Here is a 22,787-nt window from a genome sequence, read left to right on the forward strand (position 1 = left end):
GGAGGCTCACATTGTCCCTGTCAAACAGCATATTTAAGCTTTTTCTGGCCGATTCTAGGCTATCTTTATAATCTCCTTATATTCATACCTTTAAAAATTCTGAATGAGGCCAAAGCTGTCAAATAATGGAACATTACTGTCAAAGTTTTGATAAGGTGGCCCACATCCCCTCACTGCGCAGGAGGAAAAATTAGAATATACAGTTTCTTTTCAGCCTTCACTCTGCCACGAGGATTTCTAAATGCTAGGGTTTACTATCTTGTTACTGAAGTGTGTCCTTTGTCTACGACTTGCAATAATGAGGGGCTAATTCCCAGAGTCAAGTGTGTATTTCAGCATTTCATAAATGCTACTGATGTGTGGTGGAGGTCTGTCAAACCGGCAGCATTTCCAATTTATTTTTCTTCTTATCATTACATTTTTCTTTCAGAGATTTTATTCAATTAATCTTGGTGCTGTGGAGGCACATTTCTCAAATGGAACAAAGATATTTCTCTCATTGGACTGTGGAAAGGCATACATTTTGAATTATTTTATTTATTATTTTAGTTTTTAAGGCTGACTGTGATAAGATTAATACAGTAACTCGAATGTAGTTAACTTGTGAATTTCAGACTATATTTTCCAATTTATTCAGCCCATTGTTACTGTGTATATTTTAGCAAATCTTTATAATATTTTAATTATTATGCTCATGTATGCATAGATATAGGTCATCTGCTTATTAAGGTATAAGCTTAGCTGTGTTTGAATAGCCAAGATTATAGATGCATTTAAGGGCTTAGAAAGGGAATAAGAAATTGACACTCTTTGAAGGAAGTTGATAGTAATGTAAATGTCAACACATGATAGTCTTGATCAAAGAGGCAAAGGCCATGTTCGCTTACGAGTATTTTCTGTTTGCTTTGATGTTGACAGTTACCAGAACAGTGTTCTCAGAATATGTGTATGTCAAAGACATTTTCCAGTGAGTCCATCACTTTTTTTCTTCTTTTTGCTTAGTACAAGTCACAGATAATGTACAATCTTTTCCTTACTTCTTTTTTCCATGGCGTGTTGTTTCCTAAATTAGTTTCAATGGGTAAGCTTCCAAGAAAGACATATTTAAGAAAGAGATAAAATTTAATGATTGTATAAGAAAGTTGAAGAGAGAATTTAAGGACAAAACTCAGTGTTTCTAGTATGAGTAACTGGATGAATAATTGTGTCATTTCTTTAGAATGAGAGTGTGCAGATGATTAATACGGTTGTGAATAATGTGAGGTGCTTGTGATATCTGGGTAATAACATCTAGGAGGTCATGAATAAGGAATAGCAGCTGCAGGCAGAGGTCTAGAGTACAGACTTAGGTCTGGGAAGCATTACCATCTGCATGATAATTAAAACTAAAGGAACACTTGAGAACATCACTAAAGCATGTATATAAAGTAAGGGAAAGTGGTGCCTGGCTGGCTCAGTTAGTGAAGCAGGCAATTCATGATCTCATGGTCATGAGTTCAAGCCCCAAGTTGGGCATAGAGATCACTTAAAAGGCATAATACAGTGAGGGGAAGAATGCTTTCGACATTACTTGGTGAAACTGAAAACTTTAAGTTAGGAGGGCAGGGAAAGATTCAGAGAAGGGAAATTTTTTTTTTCTTTTAGGTGAGATATTTTAAGAGAGTTTATAAATAATTGATCAACAAAGCAAACTTAAAATATAAGTATATTCAGATAAATAAAAGAAAAGGAATTGCATGCATTATCAGTAAAGGAGAGAACTGATGGATCCTGGAACCTATTTTAGATAATAAATACAGGATATAAACCGATAAGGAGATGAGTAGAAGAGTCAAGGGCCTGGAATTCAAAGAAATTCACACGTCTAGATAGGACCCCTCTCTCGCTTTTTCATTTGCTCGTTTCGAGTCTGTTTTGGTTCATTTTCACTGGACGTGCTGCCATCACATATCAGAACCTAAAGCCACCAAACTTTCATTCTCTTTCTCTCCACAGCTGTGGCAGCTCTTCATTGCCACTTAACAACTCACCCCCCAAAAAGACTACTTTAAACAACACTATTTGTTTACATCATGATTTTGTGGGTGAGCAATTTGGTGGGGGTCAGCCGGCTGACTTTTCTTCTGGTCTTATGTAGGCTTACACATGTATCAGTGGTCAGCTCCTGGTCAGCTCGGCGGCTCTGCCTCCGTGTGGAGGTAGCTGGCTGTCTGTTGGACCAGGGGAGTTACAAATGTGTCTCATAGCATCCAGTTGCTGACTTGGGTTTGTTCCAAGAATGGTGGGAACAGAAGCTACAAGGTCTCTTGAAGCCGATATCCAGAACTGGAACATCTCTGCTGCCCCAATACATTCATCAAAGCAAGACAGGCCACCCCAGGTTTGAGAAGTGAGTGGAAAAAACACATGAAAAGAGAGGAGCTGTACAGTAGTGTGGATGCTGGGAAAGTAGAAAAAAAAGACTTGGAGTCCCAACTGTGCTCCAAAGAAACTAAAAAGTCTTCAGGTTCCACATGATATGGAATGGCAAAAGACAGAATCTCAGGTCAGCTGACTATATACTATAGTCTTCTGTCCGGTTTCAGCATTGCTCACAAAGTAATTGTGTGGATCAACATAAATTAATAATTAAAAAAATAAAAAATGAAATAAATTAATATCTGCTGAGGTGAAAAGAAGGGCCATCTGTACCCCAATACTTATAGCAGCAATGGCCACGGTCACCAAACTGTGGAAAGAACCAAGATGCCCTTCAACGGACGAATGGATAAGGAAGATGTGATCCATAGACACGATGGAGTATTTATGGCTCCATCAGAAAGGATGAATACCCAACTTTTGTATCAACATGGATGGGATTGGAAGAGATTATGCTGAGTGAAATAAGTCAAGCAGAGAGAGTCAATTATCATACGGTTTCACTTATTTGTGGAGCATAACAAAGAACATGGAGGACATAGGGAGATGGAGAGGAGAAAGGAGTTGAGGGAAACTGGAGGGGGAGATGAACCATGAGAGACTATGTATGGACTCTGAAAAACAATCTGAGCATTTTGAAGGGGCGGGGGAGGGAGGTTGGGGAATCCAGATGGTGGGTAATATGGAGGGCACATATTTCATGGAGCGCTGGGTGTGGTGCATAAACAATGAATTCTGGTACACTGAAAAGAAATTAAAAAAAAATTAATGTCTGCTGCTGTTTGATAAAGGCTCCCAGGAAAATAGGTGCTCAACTGCCATTGGGTCATAATCTGGATTCAGCCTGACTGAAAAGGTGTGAGACTTTTCCACAGGAAGTCACTGGGTCTAGTCACTGGTGCATGCTGGGAAATAGGGGCTCTGCCTGAGCTGTTGTGTGAAGCTCGTTTTAGACACTGGGCAGGAATATAGTCATTTGGAAGGCTGGTTTTCTATTTTCTGCTTATGAAATCAAAGAAGCCTACTGAATTCACAGTAAGAGGTTGTGGTACACAGAATCTTGTGCGCCTCTCCCCCATCCCAAAGATATCCATGTGCTAATCCCTGGAACCTGTGAGTAGTTTACCTTTCTTGACAAAAGGAATTTTGCAGACATGATTAAGTTAAGGGGCTTGAGATGCAGAGATTATCATGGATTATCTCTTGGGCTCAGGGTAATCTCAAGGCCTTATATGAGGGATGCGGGAAGATTCAGTCGGAAGAGTAGAGAACGCGGTAACAGAACCAGAGGAAGTAGAAGAAGGGGCTGTGAGCCAGGATTACAGGGGGCTCCTGGAAGCTGGAATCATTCTTCCTTGAAGCCTTGAGAAGGAGCACAGCCCTGTCAACACCTTGATTCAGACCTTTGAACCCCAAAATGGTAAAACAATCAATTGATGGTTTTGGTTTTTTTTTTAATCTACTACATTTGTGGTGGTTTGCTACTTCCGCAGTAGGAAATTAATACAGAAGTCCTAGTCGAACATTTCTGTGACTTGGAAAGCTAATCCAGACAACAGAACATGGAGGAGAAAGCCAGACATTCATTAACTAGGTATGGATAAGAATCCGGGTGATTGCTGACTTAGGCATTCCGTGCTCAAGTTGAAAGAGTTTGTGATGGCAGTAGACAGTTTGGTGACGAGAGCCCTCAGTTTCTCTCTCCCCACTGCAGAATGGACTGCTTATTTCTGACATCAGTTTTATACGGTTTATCCCACTTTCTCCCTTTGTCATCGTACTGAGATTCACTACTACCCTTTTTGTTTGTTTTAGATTATCGGATTCATACTTCCAATTCATTCTTAGTCTGTGGGAACAAAGACACCGGGGCCACCCTGTGTGATTATGAGGGAGGAACTCAGTCTGTCCTTGGCTCAGTTTCCAGATTTGTCAGATCTGTTAAGAGCTATATTATCTTACAGTATTATCTTGTGAGAACCAATGAGTTATAGCAGTTAATAAATTAATATTGTAAAACTGGGGCGCCTGGGTGGCTCAGTGGGTTAAGCCGCTGCCTTCGGCTCAGGTCATGATCTCAGGGTCCTGGGATCGAGTCCCGCATCAGGCTCTCTGCTTGTCAGGGAGCCTGCTTCCCTCTCTCTCTCTCTGCCTGCCTCTCTGTCTACTTGTGGTCTCTCTCTGTCAAATAAATAAATAAAATCTTTAAAAAAAAAAAGAAGTGATCTTCCTATGGTCATATTCTTCTTAAAAAAAAAAATATTGTAAAACTCATTGAATGATAACCTACATACGGGAAGGACTATATAAATGTGCATTGTTAATGGGGAATACATTCAGCAGTTTATGGTTCTGCCTCTTTGTAGATAAGTTCAACTAAAAATCTGAAACTTATATGCATTTAGTTGATGGTCTTCAAATTTTTTTTAAGTTAGAAAATACCAAATTTAGTCTAAAGTCAGATGAGACAGAGGGCTGCTGAGTTAAGAGCTAGAGTGTGTATGGATAGGGGGGATAACAGCATTATCTAAAGGCAAAGTAAATTTTCTTGTATCTTCAGGACAGGAGGTAGTTTTACAACTTGGAGCAAGGCTCAGGCTGAAGGTTGGCTCCTACCCTCCACAGCAGCTCGCAGCTAGAGGCTCTATCTTCCTTGATGATGACATTTCAAAGAAATGACTCCCCTGTTTCTTGAGGAGGACATTCCTAGGCTGTAAAAATGGCAAGAAACTTTTTTTAAAAAATTTCCATCTCAAAGGGGTAGAGAATGAACTTAACATCACATGCTTTCTGTACTAACTGTTCTAAGAAATGGTAGGTCAGGGGCCAAGAGCAGGAAGAAGCCTGACTAAATTCAGGCAAGGGGGGGAAACGTTAAGGCCTTCTCAGGCACAACCCAGGGAAGGGAGAAGACAAAGACAAGTCGCGTAGTTGCACATAATGAAGGTATGCTTTGCTTTTGAAAAATAGTTGGGGTGGGGGCGCCTGGGTGGCTCAGTGGATTAAGCCGCTGCCTTCGGCTCAGGTCATGATCTCAGGGTCCTGGGATTGAGCCCCGCATCGGGCTCTCTGCTCCGCAGGGAGCCTCCTTCCTCCTCTATCTCTGCCTGCCTCTCTGCCTACTTGTGATCTCTCTCTCTGTCAAATAAATAAATAAAATCTTTAAAAAAAAATAGTTGGGGAATCACTTTAGAACTCTTGTTATTGTATTTAAATGTACAAAATTATTCTAGCAAAGAGAGCTTTTTCAAGGTTGTAGGTCAATTTTAAGGTTCTGGACAGTAGATTTATTTAGAGTAAAATAATTGCAAAGGGAAAATTGTAATTGAGGGTTATTTTCCCATAGGTATGGCCTCATTTAAGCCCATTTACTTAGGGGGGGAAAGATGGGTATTAGTTTGATCAACAAGGAGGGAAGATATTGAAAGCAACAAAATATGCTTTGATCCAAAAGATAGCTGGAATCTCTAGAAAAAGAAGTGTTTTTAAAAATGACAACAGTCTTAGTGCTTTTGTACAGAATCAACATTAGACATAGACACTAAATATAGAGTCAGGCACGTGTGTGTATGTGCACACACTCTTTCTCGTTCTCTTTCTCTCATCAGCCCTTTTGGTACCATGCCATGGTTAGAAGAGCAGAATGAACAATTTCCAAAAGAAAAGTTTAACTTGGATCAATTCCTAAACATCAACACAAGCATTGCCCCAAAGTGCAAGATCTAAAAGGAGGTCACTGAGCTTAATGAGAGCACATTTGGCTGGAGACCAGAAGCCAAGAGATATGGAGAAAGAAAAATGCAGTGCAGTGATTTTATTAAATGGACTCAAGATGATGTTGTAACTTATGTTTTACTATTTAAAAGGCTAAAAATGGCAGGGCCAACTATGCATATCCCACTATTAATGATAGTTGAGTTTTTTGTTTTGTTTTTTTTTTTTAATTTAAACCACCATATTCTAAACTGACTTTACTGAAGATGTAGGCCGAGGTGTCATGGGAGAAACATAGGGGAGAAGGCCTGGTTTTAACTTTCGTTTGATTTGCTCACAATCTAGCAGGAAGTAATGGCACGAAGAATAATGTAATAGTAACAAAGTGAATATTTATATAGCAGTTACTCCATTAGTCAATGTTCTAAGTGTTCTAAATTCAGGAATACCTTAGAGCAAAGCTATATGTTGGTGAGGTGGGCAGTACCTAAATGTGATAATGCCGTATAATAAGAGACCCTAATTGCTCTTGGAGTCTGCTTTTTATAGCAGGAAGGGAATGCGTAATGGGTGGACATGGCCTTCTTCCCCCTCAATGCATGTAACTTTGGACTTTCCCTGGAACTCTCTGCTGTTTGATTTTCACATCCATTAATAACACCAGCCTTGCGTCTTTTTAAATGCATGTTAAAGATGTGTATAAAACTTCGTTTATGGTTAGCTTTCCATTTAAAGAAGTTTTATGATCCGTTAGGTAAGGGGATTATGGGAACATTAATAAAGAAGGTGATGGTGGATCTCCGTATTTCAGTGCGACAAATGGAAGACAAAATTACATGGAAGAAGGCCCATCAGGTGATAAGAACTGGAAGACAGTGTGCTGCTTATAGTGAATAGTTCATTTTAATTGTGGTAAAAGGGATAGGAGGAAGAAGGGTGAGCCTCTAATCTGGAAAAATAAGCTTATTATCTTGGGCTCCTTAGATCAGGGGTTGACAAACAACTGCTTGTTTCTGTACAGCTCAAGGACTATGGATGGTTTTATATTTTTAAATGATTGAGAAAAATGGAAGGAAGACGGATGTTCTGTGATACGTGAAAGTGACGTAGAATTTATGTTTCATTGCTTGTATATGAAGCATTATTGGCACATGGCCACACTAATTCATTTACAGGTGACAGAGAATGTACAACCTGCAAAGCCCAATTATTTAGTATTATTTCCTTACAGGAAAAGGTTGTTCGCCCCTACCGTAGTTATAATGCTTATTTTTAAAATTGTTTTATTTTAATTCTAGTATAGTTACCATAGCATTATATTAGTTTCAGGTGTACAAGACAGTGACACAACAATTTTGTGTATTATTCAGTTCTCACTAAGATAAGTGTCCTCTTCGTCCCCTTCACCTGTTTCACCCATCCCCCACCTGCCTCCCCTATGTGGACCATCAGTGTGTAGGGTTGTTTTTTTTTTTGTCTTTTTAATCCTGCAGTTCATCATCTCTGATGGCAAAAAATGTAAACAGCCCTATTTTGTAGTCTCGGAATATATACCAAACAAGCTGCTTCTCTCTTTCAGTGTCTCTGACATGCATGTTACTGGGCAGCTGAAAGCACACCCTGGTCAGGTCGCAGAACGGCTCTGTGGCTTCATTGGCGTGGGTCTCATGACTCCCGTTTGAATCCAGGTTCTTATTCACCCTACCTACTGCTCGCTGTTGTGGGCCACGGGGTGAACGGTGTTTTGGTTTACTTTCCAAAGTGATATGTAGTTCCACTATGGGATAGAATCTGTTTAGACATTACCTTTTACTTTGTGTTTCCTCAGTTGTTATTTTAACTTTCTTTTCCCCCAAGTAAAACTCCATTCATTAAATCTAATAGTTATAGAATGTATTGCTTAGATAGAAGTCAATAAGAAAGAGAAATAGAATTAAAATTTTATTGCAGAAGCTTTCTCTTCAATGTGGTTAACCCTATCTGTCACACCACACCCCTCTTTGAAAACTAGATGTCTGGCTGATTCTGATTTGCCCTGAAAATCATTTTGTGTAGCAATTTCTTTTGTCTGTAATCTTGATTCATAGCCTTTCATATGAATTATTTTATTGCTCTATTTTCATAATAGCTCTTAGGCAACCAATCATCATGCATGATACTGTGTTTCATTATGACTCAGTGGCATCCAGATGTCTATACCTCATGTTGTTGCCTTTTAGACATATTAAAAAAAAAAAGTTCCCATAAAATAGTCGCATTCATTTGTGCAGTAAATTTTAAATTTTTCTTCATATGCCAGTCAAACTTTTACTTGAATACAGAAATACTTGTTATCCCTTTTGATAGAGCTAAAGGAATATCTTAAAAGTGGCTGTGGTTTTGAATTGACTTAAAAGGAGACGGTAAACGGGATTTTTAAGACACATTCTGTGAACACAGACACACACTATATAAAAGTAAGATTTCTCTTATTTGCCAGTTTTATAAGTAATATAAGAACAAAGTACACAGGTTACTATCCAAGCTATGTGTGTGTTTAGAGTAAGTGAATGCACTTACGTAAATAATTTTTTTTTTTATTCTTAGCAATACCCAAATTAAATATCGGATTGTATGTATGCACACGACACAATGTTATCACAGAGGTCAGCCTTCTTACAAGAGGCCTTGTGTCACAATTACCCAAAGAGCCTTTTAAAAATACATACGCTTCATCCTGGATCTGCTGAATCCAGATCTTTGAAGGGGGCACACGCGTGTCAGAAAACCCTGGGTAGTTCTGATCCTCACGTTTGGTTGAGAACCATTGGTCTGGAAACATTTTTGGGTAATCGACAAAAAAGGTAGCATCATCAAAACATCACTGAATTTGTTCATAAGGTGGTGTTTAGGGCATTGTGTACCACATGCCCCTGCGTTTTCAGATGAAATCTCAGAATGAATTAAAACTGCATTTTCCTGTAGCAATTCTAAGAAGTGTTTCGTGGTAAAGAAAACCAATATACTTGACTGTTCCTTCCCCCCACTCCCTCCTTTTGGTGATCAGGATCCCCTGGGGCAAATATATAGTTCAATTTTAAGGCTGTGTGTCCTGGATATCTGTGGTCTAGTTTTTTCTAATTCAACAAGAACTTATTGAGCCCCTTTCTATGTACTGAATTCATAATGGGCCCTGGGAAGGCTAGTAATTAACAAAACAGTCTGAAACTTACAGTCTATTGGATGAGACAGATGTGAAGCCAGTAAAAATTTCAGTAAGTGCTCCCTGATCTAGATATTGCAAGCCTATTTTTGAGTATTGATTTATATATTTTCCCCTCAGTATTAACGAGAGATGAGCCATGGAAATGTTTTATGTAACATAGAGCTGCAAACACACACATATCTGTATTTATTTTGTATGTACATGGGTTTCTGTGTGTACATGTTATGTCTTATATAAACAGTACAGGTATATATCCTGCTTGTCATATAGACAAACATGCAGTGTATATATACATATAACGTGTGTATCTGTACATCCTATTTTCTGTTTATACGACTACATTGTTTATTTTAGTCAGCATCACACCTTTGGGGATGGCTTGGGATATATGCTTTCCCACATACATGCACACACCTGCCCATGCGCATGAGCAGAAGTTGGATTCCAATTCTCAACATTACATTTAGCCCCTTTTCCCTAATACTTTTTTGTTATGTAGCCATTAGGTTCAAATTACAATTAAGTAAACCATGCTTTATATTTGGTAGCATTTCGGTCCATTTCTTTACTTTTTTTTTAAAAAAGATATTTTTGTTTTATCTCCTTGAATGTAAGGAATATTTGGAGACAGTTTTTCAGTGGTGAGATTGAGCTCGAAAGTCATAAAAATCTGTGACTCTTTATTTGCAAATAGAGAAAGCATTTCTCTTTCTCTTCTCTCCCTTGAAAAAGAAAGGCATTTTTATTGTCACAAACAACTTCAGGTATTGTGTATGTAATTCTTTTTTTTTCACAGATGGTGCTTTCCTAGGACAACATTTAACTGCCCTTACAACTTTTTAAAGCTACCAAATGGTTTAACTGGGGTCACTATTTTTGAGTTAAGTGTTGGCATGCTAATCGTCTTGGAAAGTTGCGGGACTGAGATTTGGGAATGTAACTCTCAGCCATCAGACACAAACAGAGACGCAGTGTATACTGGTAGAGGGATTGTGGAGAAAGAAACAATGGGTGCTTCTTCGGGAACTGGCTGTGTTTTCAGATGGCACAACCCTCCACATCACACCTATGCTGTGTGGCCGCCTTGGACCACCTAAGAGCTCAGGATTGTAACGGAGTCCCTGAAATCAATAAAGATGACCTTTTAAATGAGAAATCCAGTAGAAAGTTATATTTTTCTTTCTTTTTAATGCACACCCCTGGATAGTGCAGTTAAATTACATGGTTGAAGGATATTATATTGCTGTCCCTGTTGGAAAGAGTTTTCAATCTTATCAGTTGTCTTTCAAATAATATTCTAAAGACTTGCATTTGCCCATGCCATGCACGGCAGCAGAGTGGATTAAGTTAGCTCCAAAGCACTTGCCATTGTCTATGAGCCAGAAAAGCAGCAAGGATTCTGATTGGCATTATTATTTATTATTTGTGAATGCTGATGGTGCATTTTCATGGTGGAGTCCTTTCTATGCTTATTGGCATTCATAAATGAAAAGGCTCTGCTTAGCTGACTATTTAATTGGTAATTTAATTTCCCTAATAACTTTCTTTACAGGACCTGGATTTTGAAGCCAAAACAAGTTACACACTCCGGATAGAAGCTGCAAACAAAGATGCCGACCCTCGCTTTCTAAGCCTGGGACCATTCAGCGACACGACAACGGTGAAGATAATTGTGGAGGATGTGGACGAGCCCCCCGTGTTTTCCTCACCTTTGTACCCCATGGAGGTGTCAGAAGCTACCCAAGTTGGAAATATCATTGGCACTGTAGCCGCTCATGACCCAGATTCTTCCAACAGCCCTGTGAGGTAAAAGCTCATTTCTTTCTGCCAGTTTGCAACAATGTGCTTTATTCACAACTCAAGTTTCTATATTGTGATGCTTTTTTTTTTTTTTTAAAGATTTTATTTATTTATTTGACAGAGAGAGAGATCACAAGTAGGCAGAGAGGCAGGCAGAGAGAGAGGAGGAAGCAGGGTCCCCGCGGAGCAGAGAGCCCGATGCGGGGCTCGATCCCAGGACCCTGAGATCATGACCTGAGCCGAAGGCAGCGGCTTAATCCACTGAGCCACCCAGGCGCCCCTATTGTGATGCTTTTGATTCACAGCAAATGAAGATCAGTTTTGTCTCTGTATTGAGCCATAGCAGCGGAAGTGAAACAGGAGCAGAACAACTCGACATTTTACTAATTTAAAAATGTTTCACCTGATTATCCAAGGCCATTATTATGTAGCGATATTCTTAGGCATTCATTATCATCCACAAGCCATAGCTGATGTTCCTATTGAACCAATTATCCTGAGCTCTTTCAAAGCCGACTGTGTTCAAAGATGAAGTGATGCGTGTCCTCGTTGTAAGATACAGACATATATGAGAAAGCTAATTTTATAAACAATTAAAATTAGGGATTCACTTTTAAACAAATCATATGTTTTACATACTGGCCTATTTGGATAGCGTATTTTTTAAGTTTATTATTTCCACTTACAAAAAAACAAATAATACTGTATCTATATATAAGGACTGTTTTTCAAATGTCTTATCAGTAGTCCTGTACCAAGACTAGACACATGGTTCTAAGCAACTGATCTCTTTACGACCCACAGAAAGATGATGGGTAAGCACTTGAGAAGACCACAACAGTTTCACACCTTCAGTTTTACTTCTAATGTACAACCCAATATTGATATGTGTTTTTGCGTATGTGTGTGTTAGTATGTGTGTGCATATGAGATGTCTTTTTAGGTGAATAGTCTACAGGGAATATGCTTGAAATCACTTTGTATTACATGTCTTAATTTGCACTCATAAGTAAAACGTTTAATGGGACATTTTGGATTTTGATTACAAAGTCTAATGAAGTACAAAAATCAGTGGATGTTTTATATTCAGATATATTCAGTTATAAGCTAACCACAACTTTTTAGATTTAACTGTTATCTGGCAATGCTCAGTGCTTTTGAGGTAACTTACTGAGCTAAGTTTGGACATTGACAACAAAACGTTATGAAAAGTATTTGTAATTTAGACAATAATTCTTAGTTAAGAAAAGCATAATCTTTTACCTCCCTAAAATAATAAACTTATTTAAGCCTATATAACTGCTCTCCTTTGCTTCTCTTTTGTCTGACATTAGTTTCATAATCTAATGAAGAATTTGCATTAAAAAACTGTTCAAAAATGAAGTCATACTCATCATTTTCCTATCTTCATGATAAATTCAGGTTATATGGATGGCTATGTTATTTTTAACACAGTGATCATAAATTATTCCTAAGAATATAAGCTTCCATGTGATAGAACATTTGAAAGTCACAAATGTACCAGAGAGAACAAGCCTTCCCCTTCTCCCTGTCATAGCCCAGCCTTCATTGTCAAAACAGTTTCCTGACTTAAGCTCAGCTCCATCCAGCGACTCTTGCTGACTTGCGAACACTTGAATTTGGGTTTTGTTATAGCATCACATCTCTTACTGAATCATGTAAGTCTCCTCCCCTTATGATCAGACACAACGTGATTGTATGCATAGATCAGCTACTGGGAATAGTCTGACTTCTGCTTAAATCATTTAATTTCATGGGAAGAAAGAGAATTCTTCCATGAAATTGGGGATATAAAAAAAGGAGACACTGATACATAACATAATTCAGTACTTGAATGAGAGAAGTTAAGAAATCTTGTTTCTTCTTTTTCCTTTACCCATTTCCTGTGTATCATCCTGTGAAAGCCTCTGACATAAATATTTCATTTTTGTAGTATTTTATTTGAAACAATGCAGCATTGTATAATAATGTGGGGAGGAAAGAAGAGTAGGACCAAGCAGGAAGTGACTTGAGTTAGAGATGAAGTGACCTCCAGGTCTCCTCCCTGATGTACAGAGATGGAAGGGTCAGAAGTGAACTCTGTTGATTCTGGAGGTAAAGATCTCTGGCTCTCATCAACAAAAGAAGCTGGCCAATAATTTATTTTTACGTCATTTTCATTTTCTTCATGCTAATGAAGATGACCTGAAAAGTTCAAGTTAGTACTAACTTATATCAGATTTTTAAACAATTTTTTTAAAGATTTTATTTATTATTTATTTGACAGAGAGCACAAGTAGGCAGAGAGGCAGGCAGAGAGAGAGGAAGGGAAGCAGGCTCCCCGCTGAACAGAGAGCCCGATGCGGGGCTCAATCCCAGGACCCTGGGATCATCACCTCAGCAGAAGGCAGAGGTTTAAGCCACTGAGGCACCCAGGCTCCCCATTATATCAGTTTTTGAGCCTAAATCTCACAATTAAAGAGGTGCAACCTTTGTTCAAAGGGACTAAAATATTGTTGGTGTGTGTGTGTATATATATTCTTTTTTTTTTAAATTAATTTTGTGACTTAATATTTACTACTTGTATTCTTGAAACATTTTTATACTATTTTTTTAAGGTCACTCAGTCATTCATGTGGCTGATTTTTTTTTTTCTGGGTTTATCTTTGATATATTTCTCCTTTCCTATTTATATGTGATATTGTTCAGGAAGCCAGGTTCCTCGTCTTGTAGTTTGATGAGTAGGTGTGCATGCCTGCACATTTTCTAGAAGACTGGTTCTCTTTTCTCAACAGTGCTATTTGCCGAGTTACCTAGGGGATGCCCCTTAGCCAGCTAAGTTTCTGCCTGCCCAGTAAAAAGGAAAGGCAAACCCTATCCCTGATTTATCCCAAGTTTTTTGAAAATTAAATGATAAAGGGAAAGTAACTAATGATTTTATAGTGATAATCGACTTAAGTGTTAGAAAGTATTATCATTGTGCATTGCTATTATTATAGTTTATTGGTTTTCATTCCATTTTTGTTTCAAGGTCAGTAAGTCAGCGAAAGGAGGCATACTTTACAAGCAGCTGTATTGGCGATCTGTATTGTGTTTTGTTGTGTTTTGTTCACATATATTCCAAAATATAGATGATATTATGTAGTTTAATGCATACAAACAGTTTTTGCATTGGGCATTCAAGTACCTATCAAAATGTAAGCCCTCCTTCAATAAATGCCAGTGGATGGGCAGGGGGCATAGTCTGCTGAGATCCTAGGATAAATGAATTTCTAGATTGAGATAGAACCCGCAGAGTCTTAGGGTTGTGAGCTTTGTGCTCACACCTTTAGAAATATTGGGATTCTTAGAGGAATGGAAAAGTAGTATTTGTTTCATTGTAATGGCTTAAAACTAGGCCCATAGTATTTGAATTGTAAACCAGGACGGGAAGTTGGATAAGTAATATTTAAATTTATTGACTTTTTTGGTAGTATAATATTAAAATCGAGCATATGCCATTTATAATTGGAATATTTACCAATATGTGGAGTGAGAGACTAGAATTCTAGAAAGAAATACATTTACTTTCCTCCAGCAAGGCAAAATTGAGATCCTTTTCTCATCTGATCTCTGCCTTGCTCAGCGCTTTTTATTTTTACGTACTTTTGATGCCAGCCAAAGCTAAGAGTAACTCGTCTCTGTGCATCTGCCCTTCCTTTAAAAGAGGACAGAGGCACCTGTGTCACCATGAAGCATTTTCGCCACCAAGAAGCATAGTAGCAGTGGGTGGAAAGATTAAACGAACTCAGAGCCCGGTGCGTAGCCAGAATATAACACCGTTGTGAACTGTGACATCTTCGCAATAGCTTGTCTAGCGTCCAGGTGTGCCTCGTCCCCCACCACGTCATACATACATGGTCTTCCTCTTCCCATACAGAAACTGGAAGCCAAAAGTGGGAATTAGATGGTAGCTGAGATTACTTAGCCAGGAAAAAAAAAAAAAAAAAAGGAGACGAGGCTCTTTCCAAAGCAAAAGTAGGTAATTGAGGTCTAGCAATCTTCGGGCTACCTTATGTTTTCGTAGTTGCTTAATGTAAATATTTACCCCCCAAAATACCAAATATCAGGGCTTATCTATTGAACTTCCAAGGACGGGTCATGTTCTGCTGATGATTTTGATCGTCTTTCTGAATGGTAGGAAGTTCCCACCTGTGTCTCTCATCCGTGAGGACAGACGCTGTGGGAACAGCCTAGAGTCTAGAGCACTCTTCGTTCCTCATGTCAGCGCTGGGAGACGGAACAGTGCAACAACACACATTTATTAAGAACCTGCTTTGGGCCCAGTGCTGCGGAGAATATTGACGGGAAAAACAGAGATGAATAAAACATGTCCTCTGACCTCAAGGAACTTACAATCTGGTTGAAGACATAAAATCCCAAAAAAGTAAAACACAGCGAGGGGAGAAAGTGTCAGAACTATAACGTGGCCAATTGTGAGATAAATTGTAATCACTCTGAGCTCACCGGACAGGAGGCTTCATTTGCAGGAGGGATAGCATCAACAGGGCTTTGAGGGGTGGCACGATTTGGACAAACCAAGAAAACATTATGCAAAGTCTGTTTATGTTTTATTTAGTTATAGCCTAAGAGGCTAGTGCTGTTTTATGAAATCAGCAGATTGACTTCCATAGACAGCACAAGCCCAAAATCCCTATGCTAAAAATAGCCAATGAATTGAAACATGATATTACTACAAATAAGATCAGATGTGAAGAGGGTTTTATAAAAATTAATGGGGATTATTTTCAGCCCTTCCAGCAATTTAAATACAGAACACATTTGTATTTATGCTCAAGGATACCACAATAATAATACTTACCTGCAGGCTTTTTGGCACTCCTGGTACTGTATGTTCTCAGATCAAAGGTGATAAAGTAGTATCAGATATTACATTATGTAGTGTGACTAGTAAGAACACATTTGGATGTTTGAATAATTCAGTGTGTAGTTTTTAAAGGAGCTGGTATGCATGCATATATTTGTACCTATTATTTTAATCTAAATTATTTGCTATTTGTTACTATTTGATTTTTTAAGAAACTTAGCCAGTAACATAGAGAAAAATAGTGGTTCGTGTGAACAATAGCAGAAATCAATTCTATCAGGAAGACATGAGCTATAATCCATTTCAAAATGCTGCCCAATTTAATGTAACTATCACTAAAAATGAAAAAATATATAAATATCTCTGTTCAGGTATGGTGAATTTTTTTAAAAAGTATTTTTTTGTTATAGTAATGTTAATGTTAATATCCAGAGGTAATTTTTAAAATGTGTTCAGTAGGAAATTCCTAAGCTATTTGATCCATTTTCCCATCTTTTATTATATTCTGGAATTACAACTCTGCTCAAGCAAAGGTCTTCTGTGTTAGCTTTTTTGAAGACTCCGGGTAAAATGAATTTATTGAAGATTACATTTCTCTTGATTTATCCCTTGCAGTATTTTCTACATTTAAAATGTTTGTTGAAAAGTGTGATGAATAGAATACAAAATCCATAATGTTTGTGGTGTGAGTCTTTGGGAACTGTACATGAGATGGAAAGATTAAGGAGCTATATTTATCTTGAACTGTACTATTCGCATTCTTTAGTTACAATAACAGAAATTGGCATTGGTAACTGAAAAAAAGGAAAAGGAATTTATTGAAATAATTGGGGAGAGCTCACACAGTTAAAGGAAAAATTGAATAGCTGGTCCTCAGGAAAAAGAGGGTTTGTTTTTTTTTATAAATATGAGGTTTTTCTTTAAAACGAGCAGCAGGAATGAGCAAGTAATCTTTAGAGCATGCGGCAGTGGGACGAACCCGTGCCAACCCTTTTCTTTTCTCGTGGCCCTCTGTTTAAGGTTCACGGTTTCTTGGAAAGTTTATTGGCCTGTCTTAGGACGTGTGTCCTGTCTCTTACCCAGGAAGTTCTGGGCATCTTGATGGTGAGTACCATCAAGATTGCATGAGATTGGGAAGATTTAAATTGCCAACGGAATATTGAGTTGCCATTATCAGAAAGGGGTGAGGATATAAACAGTGGCATCACTAAGTACTGAACTCAATAGTTTATTTTGAAAAAGTTTCTTGTTAAAGTCCTACAAGGCAAGCATTATTAGCATCCCTCCGCCCATCCTCTGTTATAATAAACATGCCCCCCCTCCGCCCCAGTCATACAGTTATAAAATATGGTTCCAGGATTTTACCAAGGTCTCTATCAGTACCTTTCTACTCCTTGCAACGACAACACCACCACCATACACACACACACACACACACACACACACACACACACACACACGCACATTTCTTAAGAGATTAAGGTTTCAAATCATTGAGCTATTTCTATTGTTTAGATTTGTCCATGTATATTTGTCACATTAACTCTTGCCCTTTGGGGAGTAGCAGTGATACATTCGTGTTGATGTGGCTCACTCACCCAGAGGTCCTATTGCAGAGGATTGACATGCATATCAATGGCCGGGCACTAAGAATGCTACTTGGGAAGAGCACTTTGATATTTTGATCGATCTCCATAGCTTACGGAACAGCAGCAATGATGATAATAGGTGCTTATTAAGGAATTCATTTTATAGTCAGTGTACAGAACACTGAGCATCTACAGATATTTAAGATGTGGTCCCAGCCCTCTTGTCATCTAGCTGTAGGAGATATTGTATACAAAAACCTATTTTTAAAAAAATCTAATATTAAATCTGGAGATAGAAACCATCTCGTAAAGCCTTCTCATTTTGCAGCTAAAGACACAGAAGAATATAAATGGTGACTGGAAAGCTCAAATAAGTATAGTAGGTTAGGAGCCAGGTCGTGGCTATAAATTTTGTCCTTTCATTCCTACGCTGTGGTTTGTAGTACTGAGCGCAAAGCCCACAGATCCTATATACTGCCGGGTTTCTTAAAAAGGCATAATTTGTAAGTTGTTTTCATTTTAGTTTTTGGTTTTAGTTTAAATTAAAATAAAAAATATTTTTTAAAAAGTTGTAAGATCTGAGGAACAAGGAAATCCAAATATATGTCCTCCAACTGTTCACTACATTAAACATTAAAGAATTTTAGTGACAGCCTGTATTCTCTATACAAACCAAGAAAGGCCAATTATGGATTATACGTGTTTTATTTTTAAAACAGAATGGTATTTAAGCGCTAGATTAACTTCTCACTAAGATTCCCATCTAACTCTCAATCTACTTTTCTGTAAAATGGAAATAATAAGAGGAACTTCTGGAGAATTAAATGGCATACGAGTGCAATAAATACATGCATGGTTCATTGAAAAAACAAACAAACAAAAAAAACAATGGATTTAATGAACTAAACTTTAGAGATTTTCCTTTGACTAAGAATTTTTTTTTTCTTGGCAAAACAGTATGGATACATCCTTGATTTCTCTGTACTAAGTGCCCCAATTTTTGGTTTGATCCTAGGGAAATTACAGTTACAAGAATATGCAGTGACTAGCTGTGATAATGTAAGGTAATCGCTCAGATCAGACACATAGAAAATTTTGGAGATCTCTATTTCAACTTACTTTACTGATTAATAAACTTGAGCTGGAGGATTAAATGACTGGGAGTTCCCACAGGTAGTCAGAGCAGGCTTGGTGCTATTATCCTAGAATCTCCTGACTTCAAATCCTGGGGTCCCATAGTCACATCACATCATAATACATTATGATATTTTCCAAAATTATTACTGGTGTGATACAAGAGAAGCTTGATACTGTGGGGGCTGTGGGGGAGGTGCATGGATGCGGGTGAAGAAAACTGTTAGGCTGACAAAAATGTATAAATCTTAGCTTTTTGGTTTAAATCTTTATGCTTCTGATACTATTCTTAGACTTTCTTTCTAAAACCATTACCCATTTTCTTCCAAATGATGTGTGGCAGGACCCTGTCCCATGAGCCTTCCTTTTCCTCACAAATAAACCAACCACATTCTGAATGATTCGCTCTTCTGCACGAGCAAAGACCCTCTGAGGCCTGAGGGTCTCTTATCTTAGGCAAGAGTGCAGTTCCCCAGGATGGCAATTAAGTCTCAGGTGTAAGGCTCTAAGGGCATTCAAAGATTGGAAAGATGGGGATGAGTTAGAGAAAGCAGGACAACCCCTCTGTGCCGACCCCATAGTCAGGACCTTGGAGACTCCCTGAGTATTTAAAAAAGCAAAAAACAAACAAAAAAAAAACAAAAAACAAGTAAAAGAAAACTTTTTTTTTCTTCTTAATGTAATTAGAAGGGCTTGCTGCCTTAATGCTAGAGGACTATCTTCAAGGAACACAGAACTGAAATAATTGGAAAGGAGGAAAAATGGATTACAGGAGGACCAAGATGAAGAGAGGCATAAGAAATGAAGATACACATTACCTTTTCATTAATCAGTTAAAACATCAGTTTGACTTACAGTTTTAGATAGGAGAGCATTGGGAAAAAGTAGAAAGGAGCTGAATTGTAGAGTCGTAAGTGACAGGGACTAAAAGCTTTGTATAGGTAATATATAGGTATTGTATAGGTAATATATAATGGACGGATGGCTCAGATGACGGTTCTGAATCTTGGCTCCATCAACAACCAACTGTGAAACTTTAGTATCCAGTACAGAAATACCATAATAATAGTACCTGCTTGCCCTAGTTAGAAATTGTGCTTGGCTAGTAGCAACAAAGCTTAACACTAATGACTTACTAATGAGAAGTCTGGAGCTATACACCCAAGGACTGACAATTTGGCAGTATAATGCCATCAAGGGCCTTGGCTTCTCATATCAAGCACTCATCACCTCACATTTACAAGATGGTTTTTGGACCTCTTCCCATTGTGTTCACGTCCCAGGTGAGATGGAGGGGAAGGGGCAGAAACAAACGCCGGCTGAATTAGCAGCTCTGTCCTATCATTTCAGGAGTTTTTCAGTGATGCTTGACTCAACAACTTTCATCTCATTTGCTACAACTTCACCATCAGGACATCAATACCACATCTACATAGGAGACTAGCTAATACAGCTGTTCAGCTGAACACATGCTGCCTCTAAACAAAAGCAGGTTCTAGTAATAACAATTAAGGGCAAATGAATATGAGATACGTAAATAGAAGTCTTTGTCACATATGACCTTTCATAGTTGAGGATGCAGAAAAAAATGCAAACTATGCTTTAATGCTCAATTCCTTCTGAAAATGGGAAAGTTCTGAAGGAGGGATAGACTGGGGGAAAGGCTGATCCATCAGCTTTCAGATACACTGAGATTGACTTTGAGCTGAAGATGCTGCAGGTATCTGGAGCAGTTGGTAGCTCTCAGGAAAAGGATTGAGGCTCGATACTAAGTATTTCAGCTGTCTGACTAGTAAATGGGTAGACCGGAAGCTTTAATACTGTAGTGACAAAAATACAGAGGTGACCTCTCTAGTTGGTTACTCCAATATACATATATATATATATCTATAGATCTAGAGATATGTATGTATATCTCTAGATGTATAGATATACAGATATACATATCTCTAGATCTATAGATACACATACAGATATAGACATACATATATACATACGTGTATATATATAGACAAGTTTTTCTTAGGCTGTCATTTGCAGAAACTAGGGGGATGGTTGTGAGTCCACACACCACTAACAATAGCAGAAGATGCACTGATGTTCACTCTGGCCTGTGATTAGAGAAACATCAGTCCTCTTCCTTTCTGCTAGGCCTCTAGTTGGCTCAGGCCATCAAACATCTCAGTGCCAAGGCCAGTGGGTACAGAAGTACAGAGAATGTGCTCATCCAAACTTCTTTAGAGTTTTACTTTTCTTTTAGCTCCGTCAGCCCTCCTGTGAGACATGTGGTACCTCTGACTCTAAAGAATACCCATATTTTCTTTATTTTTCGTGACTGAGGGGTTGTTTTTCTCAGGTAACTTTATATAGTAGTGAATGCCTCATCTATAAGATCTAGGTTTTTTTGTATGTCTAGAGGGACTGGTAGAAAATAGGGAACTCCTTTAATTCTGGGTGACCCCAAGTCCTTGGGATTAAGAAGCATAGCCACCATCCAGAATGTTCTAGACAGTCTGTGTCCTCCATGTCCTTGCCAAATCTCCCATCTCTTCTCAAACCAACAGCTTACATCTGCTCTGATTCCCTTTATCAGTTTCTAGGAGACCAATTTGTTGGTTTTCTCCTATGTATGTTGATAAGGAATAAAATGTTGCAAGATCTAGGCTACAATGTGTGGTCATCGGGAGTTTCAGAGAAACTGGATGCAAAAGTAAGAAAAACAAGTCACCAACTAATTCTAGATTATTGGCTTGAGCAATCAAGTGATTGGTGGTATCATTTACTTGGAAAGAGTGGAGAAGCTGAAGGTTTGAGAGACAGCAGGAGTTATATCTTCAGTTGGGACATTCTCCATTTCAGTTCATGTTGTATAACCATGCGGTGATATTAAGCACGTAATTCAATAAATAAGTCTGGAGGCCAAGGAACTTTTACGTAGATTTGGGAGCAATCAAAAGTATAGGTTACCTAAGCTATGGGACTGTATAAATTTCAGAGGGAAAGCATTTTTATATAAAGAAGAGAGGAGGACCGCACAGGAGAGTTTTCAGAGAGTTTGCGTAAAGAGAAGTTACGAAGAGGAAAGTGAACCAGCCAAGGTGACTGTAAAGAGCGGGCAGCGGTGCAGGAAGAACACGGAGAATGTGTGATACTGACAAAGGCAAATGGAGACTGTTTTAAGGAGGAGTCAGTGGTCAGTCATAGGATATTTGAATGAGAGTAAGAAAAGAATAGAGGTGAGCAGTGGCCTCGATGACATAAATGCCACCAACGAACTAGACACACAAGAGGAAATTTGTTTTTTAACGTAGAAAACATACTTGCTTTCAGTTCAAATAACGTTCAGAGGAAAATATCTTATTCCAAGGAAAAACATTTTGAAAAGGTCAGAGCAGATGGGATGCGCAGCGTAAGTTTGATTTTGATGTAAATAAAAACACTTAAGCTATAATAGAAGGATGGGAAGGAAGAGGGTATAGAGGAACTCAAGTAAGATTTATTTATTTTTCTCACACCCTGTATACCACAGATCTTAGAAGTGTGAGTACGTTTTGTTTGTACTGCCGTTATCATTGCAAACAATTTAATTTTGTTTTTCCTTCAAAACCCTCAACTCTTCCGTGGAATGCATCATCAGAATCTTCCGTGTTGCCATCAGCCACTAAATATACAGTTATCACATTCATTCATTGAAGATTTTAGTTCCTGGGTCATTTTATTCCTTCCCATAATAACTCCTGACATGGCGATTGGTAACTGATTGAATTATACCAAGGACTCATTAAACATGTTGATCTTTCACTTTCTTGGTCTTCTTGACTCCAGTGATCTGTTCTTCTGCCTTGATTTAGTCATAGGTTTTTTGTGTTTTTTTTTTTCTTTATTTTACACAGAGTGAGAGAGAGAGAGAGAGAGATCACAAGTAGGCAGAGTAGAAGGCAGAGAGAGAGGGGGGAAGCAGGCTCCCCGCTGAGCAGAGAGCCCGATGCGGGGCTCGATCCCAGGACCCTGGGATCATGGCCTGAGCCGAAGGCAGAGGCTTAACCCACTGAGCCACCCA

The 22,787-nt window shown here is 38.4% G+C and overlaps 1 protein-coding gene across 3 annotated transcripts in view; it reads left to right on the plus strand.

Annotated features, from left to right (window-relative positions):
* The window catches only part of CDH7 (cadherin 7), a 124,306-nt gene that overhangs the window by 72,042 nt on the left and 29,477 nt on the right, over positions 1–22,787 (plus strand). For all 3 annotated transcript variants that reach the window (XM_046024025.1, XM_046024024.1, XM_046024026.1), the window contains exon 7: positions 10,890–11,143. In XM_046024025.1, coding sequence (XP_045879981.1) covers positions 10,890–11,143 — 254 coding nt within the window. The remainder of the gene's footprint in view (positions 1–10,889; positions 11,144–22,787) is intronic.

This window comes from Meles meles, chromosome 12 (assembly GCF_922984935.1).
Source record: "Meles meles chromosome 12, mMelMel3.1 paternal haplotype, whole genome shotgun sequence".
In the NCBI taxonomy this organism is placed as follows: Eukaryota; Metazoa; Chordata; class Mammalia; order Carnivora; family Mustelidae; genus Meles; species Meles meles.